This window comes from Triticum aestivum, chromosome 7A, assembly GCF_018294505.1.
Source record: "Triticum aestivum cultivar Chinese Spring chromosome 7A, IWGSC CS RefSeq v2.1, whole genome shotgun sequence".
In the NCBI taxonomy this organism is placed as follows: domain Eukaryota; kingdom Viridiplantae; phylum Streptophyta; class Magnoliopsida; order Poales; family Poaceae; genus Triticum; species Triticum aestivum.
In genome coordinates, this window is record NC_057812.1 from 690,982,388 (window position 1) to 690,999,930 (window position 17,543).

General features: G+C 43.0%; 1 protein-coding gene and 1 long non-coding RNA gene across 2 annotated transcripts; one reads left to right on the forward strand and one right to left on the reverse strand.

Annotated features, from left to right (window-relative positions):
- Window positions 1-7,170: 7,170 nt before the first annotated feature.
- On the forward strand, window positions 7,171-7,733 carry LOC123150009 (uncharacterized). The gene is made up of 2 exons (XM_044569808.1): window positions 7,171-7,285; window positions 7,379-7,733. Exons 1-2 carry the CDS (start codon window positions 7,192-7,194, stop codon window positions 7,588-7,590), a joined length of 306 nt encoding a protein of 101 aa, XP_044425743.1. The 5' UTR covers window positions 7,171-7,191; the 3' UTR covers window positions 7,591-7,733.
- A 659-nt stretch (window positions 7,734-8,392) lies between these two features.
- LOC123154814 (uncharacterized) lies at window positions 8,393-11,383 on the reverse strand. Its single transcript, XR_006477069.1, has 5 exons — window positions 11,154-11,383; window positions 10,881-11,060; window positions 10,172-10,227; window positions 8,937-9,146; window positions 8,393-8,820 (listed from the first exon to the last, which is right to left on the reverse strand). It is a non-coding gene; the product is annotated as an uncharacterized lncRNA (long non-coding RNA).
- Between the last annotated feature and the right edge of the window lie 6,160 nt (window positions 11,384-17,543).

The window sequence follows — 17,543 nt, forward strand, 5'->3', positions numbered from 1 at the left end:
CCACCCGTTCCCCGACCCCGTCGTCGTCGCCGCGCGCGCCGCCCCTTCCCCGACCCCGTCGCCGTCGCCCCGACCACACGCTGCCACCTTCGCTCCGGCCGCCGGCGCCCTTTCCTCTTATTTTTTTCATTATTATAAAAATGTGCATATATGTATATGTTCTCTGTGTATATATGTTCATATATGCAAAAGTTAGATTTTAGAAAAACTTTATATATGCAAAAATTTATACATATATGCAAGTATATATGTATTTTATATATGCAAAAATTTATATATCTAGCTAGGAAGAAGGAAGAAAGGAAGAAGAAGAAAAACTTATATATGAGAAATGTATGTATGTATATATGAGAAATCTATGTATGTATAGATGTATGTATGTGGATACATGAGGGGGGTCGATATACCCCCTCTCCGATAGCATTTTTGTGCATTTTAGGTTAGTGTATATATATGTTGATGTATATATGCAAAAGATAGATTTTTAGAAAAAACACTATTTTTTCTGTTGATGATATGATGATGTTTTTTTTCATGTTAGTGGAGAGGAAAAAGTAAAATAAGGAAAAGGAAAATAAGTAGAGAAAGAAGGAGAAGAAGAAGGAGAAGAAGAGGAGAGGAAGAAGAGGAAGAAGAAGAAAAAAAGAGGAGAAGAAGAAGGAATAGAGGAGCTTCTTCTCCTTTTTTTCTCCTCTTTTTTTTTCTTCTTCTTCTTAATTTTTATCGGGAACGAGGGTGTCGAGGATCGCCGAGGGGTCGAGGGTCGGGAACTAGGGTAGAGGGTCGAGGGTCGTTAAGGGGTCAAGGGTCGAGGGTTTCAGGGTCGAGGGTTCGAGGGTTCTATAGGGTTGAGGGTCGAGGGTTCCAGGGTCGTCTAGGGGTCGAGGGTTCCAGGGTCGTCGAGGGTTCGAGGGGTCAAGGATCGCCGAGGGGTCGAGAGAGGTTTCCTAGTGTCAAAGTATTGAAGAAATCTATGGCTTCATCATTAGCCGGAAGTAACCAGGGCATGACGAAGTCCTCCAAAATTATTTTGGAATGGTGTCCCGGATAGGATAATTTGCCTTTTTGTATGAATTTCAGCAAAGGCCTTCCAAATAACGATATTTGGAAGGTTCTTGCTGAACTTTGTATCAAAAAGCGAATTATCCTATCTAGGACTCCGTTCCAAAATAACTTTGGACAGCTTCGTACCATCATGCACATGTTACTTTCGCCTAATGATGAAGACATGGTTTTGTTGAATCCTTTGACACTACGCAACCTCCCGACCCCTCGGCGATCCTCTCGAACATGAGAGGAAGAAGAGGATCGCCGAGGGGTCCAGGGTTCCAGGGTCGTCGAGGGTTCCAGGGTCGTCGAGGGTTCGAGGGGTCGAGGATCGCCGAGGGGTCGAGAGAGGTTTTCTAGTGTCAAAGTATTGAACAAATCCATGGCTTCATCATTAGCCGGAAGTAACCAGGGCATGACGAAGTCCTCCAAAATTATTTTGGAATGGTGTCCCGGATTGGATAATTTGCCTTCTTGTATGAATTTCAGCAAAGGCCTTCCAAATAACGATATTTGGAAGGTTCTTGCTGAACTTTGTATCAAAAAGCGAATTATCCTATCTAGGACTCCGTTCCAAAATAACTTTGGAGAGCTTCGTACCATCATGCACATGTTACTTTCGCCTAATGATGAAGACATGGTTTTGTTGAATCCTTTGACACTACGCAACCTACCGACCCCTCGGCGATCCTCTCGAACATGAGAGGAAGAAGAGGATCGCCGAGGGGTCGAGGGTTCCAGGGTCATCGAGGGTTCGAGGGGTCGAGGATCGCCGAGGGGTCGAGAGAGGTTTCCTAGTGTCAAAGTATTGAAGAAATCCATGGCTTCATCATTAGCCATAAGTAATCAGGGCATGACGAAGTCCTCCAAAATTATTTTGGAATGGTGTCCCAGATAGGATAATTTGCCTTCTTGTATGAATTTCAGCAAAGGCCTTCCAAATAACGATATTTGGAAGGTTCTTGCTGAACTTTGTACCAAAAAGCGAATTATCCTATCTAGGACTCCGTTCCAAAATAACTTTGGAGAGCTTCGTACCATCATGCACATGTTACTTTCGCCTAATGATGAAGACATGGTTTTGTTGAATCCTTTGACACTAGGCAACCTCCCGACCCCTCGGCGATGCTCTCGAACATGAGAGGAAGAAGAGGATAAAAAAAGAAGAGGAAGAAGAAAAAAAAAGAGAAGAAAGAATAGAGGAGTTCTTCTCCTCTATTCTTTCTTCTCCTTTTTTTTCTTCTTCTTCCTCTTTTTTTTATCGGGAACGAGGGTCGTCGAGGGACATAGATGTAGTGTCGTCGTTGTCGATATATACCCCCTCCCGATAGCTTACTATGATTAGGTAGCTAGTTCTACGTTTGGCACTAATATATCCATCTGTCATGTTTGAATAATAATTGCCATGTTGTAAATATTTGTAGAAACTATGGACACTGCCCTAGACGAAGCAAAAGATACGTTGTTGAGGGACATAATCGCAGAAGGAAGTGATGCCGTCTCGTTGTTTCTCAACGAAACCGATGGTCTGGAAGGAGAGGGTGAACAAGCTGGCTACGGTGACCTAACGCCGGTGCAAGAAGAAGAACATGAGGACGGCTCCGATGACCCAATGCCGGTGCAAGAAGGAGACCGTGATGACGGCTCCGGTGACCGAACCGAGTCCGGCCAGGTATATATATTAGTTAAGCCTGTGCTGACTAGCTGATTGATGCATTCATTGTTTTGGTATGTACACATATTAATTAAGTATTTGTTCTTTTTTCTAGCCCTCCGGATCGAGCACAACTTCGGTAAAGAGACGAGACCCGAAGAAAAAGTTGAGCTCGGATGAAAAGTTTGAGATCATAGCAATCGCGCCCGACGGCCAATCCATTGAACCCCTCCGGACAAAGAGTGCATTTGTTGCTCAGTGCGGGGTTCTGGTTAGGGACAAGATCCCGAAAAGCATCCAGCAATGGTTTAAGCCGGCTACAGAAGACCCTGAGGTGTCTTATGTCAAGGATATGCAGAAAAATGATCTTTGGACTGAGCTGAAGTCAAATTTCACCCTACCGCCAGAGGATAATCCAGAGAACCCAGTTAAAGAGAAATTAATCAAGTACTTTGCTCTTAAGAGGATGGCAGAACTATTCAGGAGGTGGAAGAAAGATCTTAATAAGTTTGTCGAAAATAATGAGACACCAGAATTCAAGGGCAGATATGAGAAGATCAGAGATCACTGGCCCGCATTTGTGGCCCACAAGACATCAGAAAAGAGTAAGAAGATGTCGGCGACAAACAAGCAAAATGTTGCGAAGAAGATGCTTCACCATCGCACGGGGTCAGGTGGCTACCTCGTAGCCCGGCCTAAGTGGGCCAAGACTGAGAATGATCTGGTTGATAAAGGGATCGAACCAGAGACAATTAGCTGGCCAGACCGTTGCCGGACTTGGTTCTTCGGGGCTGGCGGAACCTTGGACCCTGTAACAGGGAAGTGCATTTGGACGAACGATCAAATGGACATACCAGTCAGGAAGCTTAAGCAGTATATCGAAGCAGCGCAACAAGGGAAGTTCTTTCCAGACAGAGAGAATGACGAGCTCACAATGGCCCTCGGGAATCCTGAGCACCCTGGACGGACACGAGGCATGCTAGGCTCCATTCTGTGGAAGGTTGGGTTTCCGCACGCAGGCGGTTACAAATCCCATGAGAGGAGGAAAAAAGTGCAGCAGACCCAAATGCAGGCGCTGCAAGCAAGGGTAGACGCGATAGAGGAACGAGAAGCAAATCGCAGCAAACGTACTGCCGAAGCCTCCCCCGAAGCTACCCCGCCATCTCAGCGCAGAAGCAGCGTGGCTTCCACCGAGCTGCTTCAGCCGGAGCATGCCTTGATGGCTCCTGCCAGCTATCTCGTGGATGCTATCACGAAGTCTCAAAATTGCCACCTTATGATGCAATGGATGAATTTGAAGGTCAAGGCGGCTGTTGGCTCTGTTTATCCTACTGAACCCGGCGCAACTTTTCACTGTCGGCCGATTCTAGAGGGATATGCTAGGGTGATGGTGGATGAAATAACGGAGGGATTTGAGGACCTCCAGCTTGACCACCCTACCGATGAAGGGGAGACTCGGCTGGGGTCTGCTCTGAAGACTCCATGCCTATGGCGGAAGGAGCTCATCAACCATCCGAACTGGACGCCTCCGCCTCCTCCTCCTCCTCCGGCGAGTCAGGGCACTCCGCCTCCTCCACCGCCTCCTCCTCCGGCAAGTGACGATCAGGGCCCTCGGCCGGCTCCTTCTCCGGCGCGTGGCGGCACTTCGCCTCCTTCTCCGCCTGCGCCGACGCGCCCGAGCAGCCAGCCTCCTCCTTCTCCGCCTCGTCAGCAAGGGCGGAAGAGACCTGCCGCCGCTCCAGCTGCTCCGGCGCGTCGTAGTCCTTCTCCTCCACCTCGTAAGAAAGTAAAGAAGAAAACCGCTCCATTTGCTCGGTCGGCGTCTAGCAGTACAACCAGAGGCGGGAGGACATACAGATTCGGTCCTTCTCTGAAGACTCCAGAGAAGTTACCATATGAGAGGACCCTAGAGGAGAACACCGAGATCGCGTGAACCGAAGTGGATGACTGGTTTCAAGGGTTGAGAGCAAAGAGACATCCACCTCCGGAGGAGAAGGTAGATCCGGTGAAAGTGAAGCGCACTCTGGCTGCCCTGGCAAAACCACCCAAGTCTCCGCCGAAAGGCAACTATGAGCGCATTATTGCAAAGACATGGGCCGAAGCGGAGCGGTCAGGAAGTACAGTCAGTGATCAAAGGCTGAAAGAACGACGAGCAGCTAGGAAACAAATTGCCCAGCTCCGCGAACAAGCAAAGAAATCGTGCCCCCCCCTCAAGGTGCCTAGCGACATCGTCGATCCGAGGATGGTGCCCGGTTATGGCAATGTTGACGATTACCTGCCCGACGATGTACATTATGATACCACGGAGGTGCAGATACACAGATACGAGTACGGGAAGCCTCTCGTCAAAGATGAAAAATCTTTAACAACGATGATGCGAAGATTACATGATTGGTACTTGAAAATCTGCAGAGAGTCTGGGGGAGGAGTACTTTGTATGCGAGAGTTAAACTGGAGGATGACCTTGTTGGAATTGAACTGTTGCCTATTCCATTTGAGGAGTTCTATCAGTTTTTCAATCAATTGGCCCTCGATAAAACAACGATCACCTGCTACTGTCTGTAAGTACTACTACTTCTGTCATTAAGTCTCTCTATATAGCTCATCTCTTTCATTGCATGTATTTATAATTATCCTCACTATATTATGCAGAATGAAGATCACCGAATTGAAGAAAAGACAAATATGTGATATTGGGTTCATTAACACATATCTCATAGATGCAACTGAGGTTCAACATTGTCCCGGAGATACCGAGGCCAACTTGCTACCATCATTCAAAAAAAATGAAAACAACGATATAATACTATTTCCTTACAACTTCAAGTGAGTGTTACTGTCTTGTGCATATTCGGTTTCCCTTATATATTAGTCCAGGTTATAGTAATGTAATTGATGAGTTATGCATGCGTGTGAAGTTTCCACTATATTCTCCTAGAGATTAGACTTGAGCAGGGAGTAGTAACCGTCTTGGACTCTAAACGAAAAGATCCCCAGGAGTATGCGGGCATGACTGAAATCCTCAAGAAGTAAGTTAAATCGATCATTATCCACCATATCAGCAACTTTGTTCATTTCCTCATATCAAGTTATTGTTTTCTTTGTCCGGCAGGGTTTGGAGAAAATTCACCAAAACAGTTCTGGGACTGCCGAAGGAGCTGGAATTTAGACACCCGAAAGTAAGTACTATAGTAGCATGTTCCGCGCATCTCCTAGTGATTCAAGCGCTAGTTTCATCAATACCATTTAGCATTCTTGCTTATCAGTTTGATTGACCTCTATTTCATGTAAAGTGGTTGTGGCAGGAAAAAGGGAATGATTTCTGTGGATACTACGTCTGCGAGTCCATCCGCCACACGACCTGTGAGCGGGGCGGGTACTCTGACGAACAATATGAAGTACGTAAATAACAACATTCACAATTTTATTTTATTACCATCATTTGTATTGAGTTTCATTCATTCATATATATATGTATTGACCCCCTTCTTCAAATTAGATGTTTCGGAAGCGGGATGAACTCCTAGCACCAGCTCGCATGCGAGCAATTCAAGAGGAATTGGCGGCATTCTTTCTTGACCAAGTGATCGCTGAAGACGGAGAATACTATGTGGACCATGAGTCCGTATGATTATATTTGTAAGAGATAATTATTGTATATATGTAGCCGGTAGTGTCGGATAGATATACGAGAACTTTTTGTTCGACCAATCTCTCGGAGAAGGAGAGGTGGTGGATATCACTTCATGACGGTCTTCTGTTTCCTTCGTTTGCTTACTAGCTAACTAGCGTGTCTAGTCCTCTCTATACGTATGTATAGTACGTAGCGTCGACCAAGTACGGACGTAAGAGAGGACACTTCTCTTTATTAATTATAGCTAGCTAACACAATATATGAAACACCTAAATTAACCCCCCCAAAACCCCCAAACCCCCCCCCCCCTTTCAAAAACAAAAAACAAAAACTCCAGCCACAGAAATGCTGACGCGTGGATGCCTATTGGTTCCGGTTGGTGCCACCAACCGGGACCAAAGGGTCTCCTGCCTAGGCTCTGCGCACTGCCCACGTGGAGGCCCATCAGTCCTGGTTCTGGATTGAACCGGGACTAAAGGTACAGGACATTAGTACCGACACTTTAGTCCCGGTTCAGGAACCGGGACTAAAGGCCCGTACGAACCGGGACTATAGGCCCTTTTTCTACCAGTGATAGCAGCGTCCTCATTTTAATGTTGGATCATTACTACATAGCAAGCCATAACAAGGCACTAATATTAGTACCAAAGAAAACTAGGAAAGGATTGAATATATATATAGTACTATTCCTATATCACAGTTGTGTCTCGTCTATATACGCGCTGAGATATCTCCGTGCAGTTAATGCATTTGGTAGCCTGCCTTGTATATCTACCTCTTGCTGGTCTATATATAGCACAAGGCTTGACTTAAGCCCATAAGCAGTACCCCGAGATCTATCAAACATTCAAACAAGATGTGCCACAGATCCGGCAGCAAGATGAGAGGCAAGGCAGCACTGATCTTGCTCCTCGCCATCCTTGTATGCCATGCGTTCTCCTCTGCACACGGTAAGTTCGTTGGTACGCAAGCGACCGATCCGTCGAAATATTATCCATCGTGTGTGCTAATATGCATCTGCTTGTCCATTCCATCTTACGCAGCCATCCGTCAGCCAGATGACTGGCACGATATACTGCGCAAGGAGTGTAAGCTGAGTGTGTGCCATGAAATCGGAGGGCACAAGAGTTGCTTCTGCTGCTTGGCGACGCCCGACAGTCCTTGTTGGTTCAAGGAGGACGAGTGCAAGAAGGTCTGCTCGCAGGTGCAGCTGCCACCATCCTCTTCTGCCGGCACCAATCAAATAGTGCCGTGAGATCTTTGCAACGAAGGCAATATATAGGAGATCACGCCGTGCTTTTGTTTTCAAAATGAATCGAATGGGTCGTCTAATGTTGTATCTCCTTTCAAAAAATTGTGTAAGGAATTGAGTCAAGAAATCAAGCTTTTCCCTGATTATTAGCTGTGACCAAAGTACTGCTGTTTATTTGCAACATTAAAGCGAAACAATAGCTGGATGATTTTGCAGCAATTAATACCGGTTCAATTCCTTGCTGTATTTGTCTTCTTCCAGCAAATGCACAGTGGAAGGGATAATAAGATGGCTAATAGCGCTTCCAAAATATACAAGATACTACTAGAGGAACATGCATGTTCTCTTCGGCCGGGCAGCTATTGTTAAACTAGTACAACTAGTCGCCAACCCGTGCATTCGCACGGGCTAGCATATTGAAAATGTCAGATGGAATATTTCTTTCTTTCCGATATAGCTTTTTTTGTTTCTGCTCTAATGATGTTAGATGACTACCATTAGGTTCTAGTATCGCAAGCTGGGAGCTTGGATTACTTAGGTAGCAACCTTTTCCTGTGTATTTGTTTTATTTTCACATTTGGAATGTTTGGTCACCTGATATATTACTGTATTATATTTCAATGTCATTATATAATCTAGGTAGATTAACGGGTATATGCTTAATTCCTGGTTTTGTTGTAATAGTTAGATCTTGTTGTTTTGATTTGTTCCACTAAGTTTGACACATGTTGACCATGGCTAGTGAGCAATAGGGGCGATCAATATTTAATTGTTTTAGACATTTAGATATAACCCAAACATCTACTACAGATTAATTGGCATTTTTGTAATAAAAAACTGATGTGCATGTACATTTAGTACAAATCTGATGTGCATGTACATTTTTGAAAAATCCTAAATGTCACTAAATATTTATCAATGCGCTACTTGTTTTTTAGTCCTTGATGCACCATGTTTTGGAATGTCTCAGGTCGCCGATTGTTTATCAACCCCATTACACAATGTCCTCAGTTTGGAATCTTTATGACTTTGAGAACCTTCCAGTCTTTGATTTGCGGTCTTCTTCATCACTGTTCTTTATTCCATGAATTTTGATTCATTCGTTTCCTTTCATCCCTTAGTTTTTGATTCTTCATCAAGATGCATAACACGACTTGTGCTCCCTGTCCCAAATTTTTTATGCTGGTTTACAATGACTTCATCAGCAATCAGCGCTTGCTTTGAAGTTTTCTACTGGAAAACAATAAAAAGAATGTATTAGTCACTAAATTAAATGTCTATAGCAATTATTGAGGCCTGATACTTATATTATGAAAGAACAGGAAAATACACCAAGAAAGCTTACATACTTATCCTATTCAATTCCTGAATTTGCTTGTGCTCGTACTTATGTTGATCTTCGAATAATCTTGGTTCCTCTGATTTCTGAATGCTCAACATCAGCATTGTTTTCCGGTATTATATCAATGCTGCCACATCTCTATCCTGAATGCCCTTATTACCAATTCTTCATCAGAATAAAATGCAACATGTGTTCCCATCCTAGTCTTTTTGGATTCCTGCACAATTATCTTATTGTCAGCAACATGCTTATACGAAAACATTTTTTTGTTAATTAACACAAAAGAATAATTATATAATGTGGCATGTGGTAGATAGTGAACAATATAGAGCATCCTATACACAATAATCTTGGTAACTATACATGAGGTATTGGCATCTACCAATTGCTGTGCACATATTTTCTGTATTTGTTTGTCCTCTATTGATGTCACAATCATCCATATCTATCCATAATATTGCAGATTTCTTAATCATATTTTTACTCTTCCTAAAACATGGTGCAGATTGTTGTTTCACCCAAATCACATGTAACGGTGCAAATTACATGGTTCTTTTTTTAGGCAGTGTTAATATGGAGAGACCATATGAATTCATAATTTCAACAAATATAGTTCTACCAGATAAGTAAATCGTCTAGCATCTTTGCTCGAAAGAACATCAATGCTAGAAAATGTGCATCTTTGTTTGGCTATCCCAATTTTTTTAGACATTTTATATTGTGATATTTCATCATGTGAAAAAATACCAGTATGTTGTCACCTTCAAATGGATGGAAATTCCACAAAGATGTAACCGAAAATTTGATACCATGTAAACGGAAGCTTGGTAGACCAATGGCCATATCTTGCTAACCAATGTTTCATTACCTTGCTATGAAGCAAATACAATGCATTATGATAGACAAAGAAGCCTATAAATTCATAATAGCTTCTATAAGTCCTAATTTACTATTTAATCAATTTCCTTGCTAATTGAATCAAGCATATCAGGTGCCATTGCTTCCGAAGCAAAGAAAAAAATAAAACATAACTTCAATACATATGAAATGAATACAAAATTGCGGAGATTATTAGAGGCGCAAGCCGAGTACAAAACTTTGATTAACTCTTGGTTGCCGTGTAGTATGTAAACAATGTGAACTGCGTACTCTACTAATGTGATTGAAAAAACAGTATAACAAATCGCTAGAAAAAAATATTTCATTGCTTTCAGGGTTAATGGCATGCTAAAGCCTAATTACCTTTCCAGGAATCCTTCGCATCGAGTATATCGCAGACCATTGTTTTCAACCAAAGACTGCAAAAAAGAAATAATGTAGAACTTGAATATAACAAATTAAAGGAATACAAAAAGATTAATCGCTATGGACACAAAATTCTGAAGATTAGTACTTGTTTACCCTCTAGGGTATTAGAGTTAATCCCGTGTCCGCCGTGTATGCATGTGTATCCTAATGGATGCGCATGCCAGGTTTGTATTAAGTCAAGCCAAGTAATATATATACATGTATGTAAATAACACCCCATATGTAATGGATAGTGGGATCAATAGAAAGAAATCAAATAGGACTCACATGGTCCTGTGGCCATCAATTCGCTGTGTGCTCCTGTGTCGTGTGCGTGCGTGTTTCTAGTCGAAATTTTCCTGTTCCTCTGTACGTACTATCGTACACGCATCAAGGCGGCGGCTCTACGTATGTGAGCTAGCTTCGTACGTGTGACTTCGACGGAATCTATCCACCTGCCTATCTAACTTTGCACGTACATGCGCTACTCTACTGTCAATTGATTTATTGTTCTAAAACTAATTTAGGGAAGCAACTATCAAATTAAGGATTTAATTCAAAAAAAGAGAGTAATTCTTCGTGCAATAAGTAAGCAACATGTTTCATCTAACCAGCGGAACAAATAATTGCTCAAAAATATTGGGTGGGAGGACGATTCGCTAACCTGCCCAATGACAGCAACCGACCAGAGACAAACTTCATGCAGAGTGGGAGAATCTTGAGCAGCGATGATGGGCATTGTTCATGTGCTCCGACCTGATCTCAATAAAGCATCCAAAATTTATACGTGAGAAGATTCAGGATCCAATTCGTGGAGACGGCAAAAATTGATTCCGCTCTAAACCTGGAAGAAAACAAATCTAGAATAAATAGTGTGAAAAAAATATGGATCTAATACATTAGGAAAAACTCCTTGAAGACATGGAATCCATCCTACGATTTTGTTCTCCTGTGAGGGCGAGGGAGATAATGGAGAGGAAGAGATTGTGGATGGATTTGTCTTCCATCTAGGGAGAGAGAGATAATGAAGAAGAATAGATCGTGGAGAGAGAGAGAGAGAGATGGAGAGGCGAGGCGGCGGTGGAGGGGGATCGAGAGAGAAGAGGCGAGAGTCGGCGGAGGGAGAGCATCGCTCGATGACGCAATGAGTTTTTTTTTACATAGCTGAATCCTTTTTTTTCTTTTACAAAAGTGCGTGGACAGTTTTTTTTAACATGCGGGCAGGTTTTGCATCTAGATTGAATCTCATCCCATGATTGTTGTGCACTCTTTATTTCGTTCAGATAGATGTGAGAGATTAAGAGCGTTGGGTTCTGGAAGAGATGAGAGATATATGTGAGTTTTTTTAGTTCAATGAATCAATCTACATCGTAATAATTCGGGCCCACCAGATTAACGACTCGTAAAATCTAATTAACGTGAGAATTTTTAGGAAGTGCCTAATTAGTATAGGTATATAGATAGATATAGATATAGATAGATAGATAGATAGATAGATATAGATAGATACGATAGATTCTTTTGATTGTTTTTTTGAAAGGTGCTCTAGATTGCTTTTTTACAACAAACGTTATGTTGGTTTTTTCTTTGATTGCAAGGTTTATATGGGTGGATCTACACCGTTATAATTCGGGCCCAGTAGATGAACGGCCAGTAATTTCTAATTAATGTGGTAATTTCTGGGGAGTCCAAAATTAGTATAGGTAGGTATAGATGCCGTGCTTTGCTACGGGCCGACTATAATGCATGTATAAACAAATCAAATAAATGACTAAAGTCATCTTCAAGATTGAAGTTTATTTCTCCCTCATACATCCGGGCACTAGTAGAAAAGAGGGCTTTGGTCCAGGCCGGGTCAGCCCATTAGTCCCGGTTCAGTTTAGAACCGGGACCAATGTGGGCATTGGTCCCGATTCGTGAGCCCAGGGGGCCGGCCGGGCCACGTGGGCCATTGGTCCCGGTTCATCTGGACCTTTTGGTCCCGGTTGGTGGGATGAACTGGGACCAATGGGCTGAGCTCCTGGCCTACCACCATTGGTCCCGATTGGTGGCTTGAACCGGGACCAAAGGCTCCCCTTTGGTCCCGGTTCATGTCACCAACCGGGACCAATGAGGTGCCTATATATATATCCCTCGCTCGCGAGCAGAGCACCCCAGTGCTCTGTTTTTCTCTGGCCGAGGGGGAGAGGGCTTGGTGGTGCTCTAGCTCACCTCCTATGCACACAAGGTGTTCGCTGGAATGCCCGAGCCACACTACTTAAACTTTCTCCTCTCCAAACTCGACCTCCAAGCTCCATTTTCCATAATATTTGTCTAGGTTTAGCGGTCCGTCATGCCCCGTCCCCGTCTTCACCGCCGTTGATCACCCGCGCCGAGCTCATCGCCGGCACCACCGTGGTGAGCCTCTTGTTCTTATCTTCTTTCTGAAAGGAAAAATATTCTTACTTGTATGTTTACATAGATACTTGTATTGTTTTCTTACTTTTATTATTGCATCTTATATAGTGCGATGGTTTTGGTATCCGCCCCCGTCGGCCCTCGTCCTGTCTATGATTCGGATGTGGTATATATATTATCTTTATAACTATTGGTTCATTTATTGTTTATGAAAATTATGCCGACCAACGTGACATAGATTTTATTTATGTAGGATGTATGTGAATCGGAAATGCCAACCGACCCTATTGTCGAGAGGTTAAATTTAGTTGAAGAAGAAAACAATATGTTGAAGGAAAAAATAAAAAAAAATTGAGGAGGAGAAGATGATATTGGAGTTGCATGTTGCGGATGTCGTCGATGATCACAAGATCAAGATGGATGCAATGCGCTTGAAGATTAGAAAGATTAGAAAATATGCCATTCATACCGAGGCTTGGTATCATTATGCCATTGGATCAATTGTTACCTTGGTTGCGATTATGATCGCATTTGTTTTCGCATTGAAATGTTTTACAAATGGTTTAATTAATTAGATGCTCTGGAGAGCTATATGTTGTTAGATGAGAACTATGTATGCACTTTGGTTTTAATGTGATGATGAACTTCTATTAATTTGGACACTTAATTATATATAATGCACGCAGATGAACCGGCAATGGATGTATAGTGACAGACACACCCGCGAGTACATTAAGGGCGTGCATGAGTTTCTCGATGCGACTGAGGCAAACAAGCAGAATGGTTTTATGTGTTGTCCATGCACTGAATGTGGGAATACGAGGTCTTACTCTAACCGGAAAATCCTTCACTCCCACCTGCCTTACAAGGGTTCCATGCCACACTATAATGTTTGGACGAGGCACGGAGAAATAGGGGTTATGATGGAAGACGACGAAGAAGAAGAGTATGATGACAACTATGTACCCCCTGAATACCTTGTGCTGCAACGGGGGGAGCTGGTGAAGATCAAGAGGAACGAGACGATGTGCCCAATGAAGCTGCAACGGGTGAAGCTGCTGAAGATCAAGAGGAACCAGACGATGTGCCCGATGATGATGATCTCCGCCGGGTCATTGTCGATGCAAGGACGCAATGCGAAAGTCAAAAGGAGAAGCTGAAGTTCGATCGCATGTTAGAGGATCACAAAAAAGGGTTATACCCCAATTGCGAAGATGGCAACACAAAGCTCGGTACCGTACTGGAATTGCTGCAGTGGAAGGCAGAGAATGCTGTGGCTGACAAAGGATTTGAGAAGCTACTGAAAATATTGAAGAAGAAGCTTCCAAAGGATAACGAATTGCCCGACAGTACATACGCAGCAAAGAAGGTCGTATGCCCTCTAGGATTGGAGGTGGAGAAGATACATGCATGCCCTAATGACTGCATCCTCTATCGCGGTGCATACAAGGATCTGAATGCATGCCAGGTATGCGGTGCATTGCGGTATAAGATCAGACAAGATGACACTGGTGATGTTGGCGAGCCCCCCAGGAAGAGGGTTCCTGTGAAGGCGATGTGGTATGCTCCTATAATACCACGCTTGAAACGTCTGTTCAGAAACGAAGAGCATGGCAAGTTGATGCGATGGCACAGTGAGAACCGAAAGAAAGATGGGAAGTTGAGAGCACCCGCTGATGGGTCGCAGTGGAGAAAAATCGAGAGAAAGTACTGGGATGAGTTTGCAAAGGACCCAAGGAATGCATGGTTTGCTTTAAGCGCGGATGGCATTAATCCTTTCGGGGAGCAGAGCAGCAATCACAACACCTGGCCCGTGACTCTATGTATGTATAACCTTCCTCCTTGGATGTGCATGAAGCAGAAGTTCATTATAATGCCAGTTCTCATCCAAGGCCCTAAGCAACCCGGCAGTGAAATTGATGTGTACCTAAGGCCATTAGTTAAAGAACTTTTATAGCTGTGGAATGGAAATAGTGTACGTACGTGGGATGAGGACAGACAGTAGGAATTTAACCTTAAGGCGTTGCTGTTCGTGACCATCAACGATAGGCCCGCTCTCAGTAACCTTTCAGGACAGACAAACAAAGGATACCACGCATGCACGCACTGTTTAGATGACACTCAAAGTATATACCTGGACAAATGCAGGAAGAATGTGTACCTGTGCCATCATCGATTTCTTCCAACCAACCATCAATGTCAAAGGAAAGGCAAGCATTTCAAAGTCGAGGCAGATCACCGGAAGAAGCCCTCCATGCGCATCGGTGATCACGTGCTTGCTATGGTCAATGATTTACACTACCTAATCTTTGGAAAGGGTCCCGGTGGACTAGCTGTTCTGAATGACGCCGAGGGACACACACCCATGTGGAAGAAGAAATCTATATTTTGGGACCTACCCTACTGGAAAGACCTAGAGGTCCGCTCCTCAATCGACATGATGCACATGATGAAGAACCTTTGCGTGAACCTGCTAGGCTTCTTGGGCGTGTATGGGAAGACAAAAGATACACCTGAGGCACGGGAGGACCTGCAACGTTTGCACGAAAAAGACGGCATGCCTCTGATTAGCCATTGTGAAGCTATGTGCATTCCTCAATGCAATCTCTCAGAAGGTGATTGATCCAGAAATCGTACCAAGGCTAAGGAGTGATGTGGCGCAATGTCTTGTCAGTTTCGAGCTGGTGTTCCCACCATCCTTCTTCAATATCATGACGCACGTCCTAGTTCATCTAGTCGACGAGATTCTCAGCCTGGGGCCCGTATTTCTACACAATATGTTCCCCTTTGAGAGGTTCATGGGAGTCCTAAAGAAATATGTCCGTAACCGCGCTAGGCCAGAAGGAAGCATCTCCATGGGCCATCAAACAGAGGATGTTATCGGGTTTTGTGTTGACTTCATTCCTGGCCTTAAGAAGATAGGTCTCCCTAAATCGCGGTATGAGGGGAGACTGACTAGAAAAGGCACTCTTGGAAGAGACTCAAGAATATGCAGGGACGGATATTCTTGGTCTCAAGCAAACTACACAGTTCTACAGAACTCTACCTTGGTGACCCCGGAGGGCGATGAACACAAGAATAGTCTGCGCTCCAAACACCCGGAGCAGTGCGACGACTGAATTACATGTGAACACATCAGGACTTTCAGCAGTTGGTTGGAAACACGTCTCAGAGGTGACAACACTGTTTGTGATGAGTTGTACTTGTTGTCCAGGGGACCATCTTTGACTGTATTGACTTACAAAGGATACGAGATAAATGGGAATACATTTTACACGATCGCCCAAGATCAAAAGAGCACCAACCAAAACAGCGGTGTCCGCTTTGATGCAGCAACCGAGAGCGGAAAGGACACATATTATGGTTACATAGTGGACATATGGGAACTTGACTACGGACCTGATTTTAAGGACCCTTTGTTTAAGTGCAAATGGGTCAATCTGTTAGGCGGCGGGGTACAGGTAGACCCACAGTACGGAATGACAACAGTGGATCTGAAAAATCTTGGGTACACTGACGAACCATTCGTCCTAGCCAATGATGTGGCACAGGTTATATATGTGAAGGACATGTCTACCAAACCGAGAAAAAGAAAAGATAAGGAAGCGAATACATCATACGATGAGCCAAAGCGCCACATAGTTCTTTTAGGAAAAAGGGACATCCTGGGAGTGGACGGCAAGACAGACATGTCTGAAGATTATGAAAAGTTTCATGAAATTTCTCCCTTCAATGTCAAGGCTGACCCAAGCATCCTGATAAACAATGAAGATTATTCATGGTTACGACGCAATAAGCAAATGACACAAGCGAAGAAAAAGTGAAGACTTTCTCCCGCAACTATTATGATGATACCATGCCAACTTTGTAACACACGAACATGCTACCATTGTCCGTTTTGTACATGCACATGCTATGTGGGTGAAATTATGATACCATCCCAACTTTCAACTTTTTCAGAGTTCATTTGAAATGCTTTCATGTCTTATGGTTCGGCCCTCGTAATACCATGACCATTAGTCCCTGGCCCATGCCAACTTTCAACTTTCAACTTTCTAAAACTAATGGCACTAACAGAAAGTTTAATTTTGCTCCTCGCCCCTGGCCCATGACCATTAGTCCCGGTTTGTGCCACAAACCGGGACTAAAGGGTTGGTCCTCGTTGCGGGCAGAGTTTAGTCCCACCTCGCCAATCGAAGGAGGCTCACACCGGTTTATAAGCCCTTCCCTCTCTGCCTTGTTGAGCTCCTCTCAAAGTGAAAATAGATGCCCTAATAGAGAAAAGTTTAACCTAAATTCATAGTGAATTTCTCTGAAATTCATAGAAATTCACTAGGAATTTAGGTTGAATTTTCTCTATAAGCGCATCTATTCTCATGTTTTTAGGAAGTTAATCACAAACTTGTGATTCAAACAATTTTCAGAGAATCCAAATTTTAACTATTCAAATTTGAAAACTACTGGCACTAACAGAAAGTTCATAATTTTTCTAAAACTAATGGCACTAACAGAAAGATTATAATTTTGCTAACCTAAAAGCAAACAAAATTAAAAATTAAAGCAAAAAACAAAAGAATATAAATAATGCAAAAAACAAATCAAAAAAACAGGAAAAAACTATTTTTATAGTAAAGTTAATCACAAAATAAAATAAATAAAGCAACAAAGAAAACAAAAAAACTAAAAAAGTGTTTTCAAATTTGAAAACTAATGGCACTAACAGAAAGTTTATAATTTTTCCAAAACTAAAAACAAAAAGAATAAAAAAACAAAGCAAAAAACATAAGAAAACAAATAATGCAGAAAACAAAACAAAAAAGCTGGAAAAAATAGCAACAATAAGTATTTTGTTGTAAGTAGAAAGAAAATAAAATAAATAAAGCAACATAAAGTTTATAATTTTGCTGACCTAAAAGCAAAAAGAATTAAA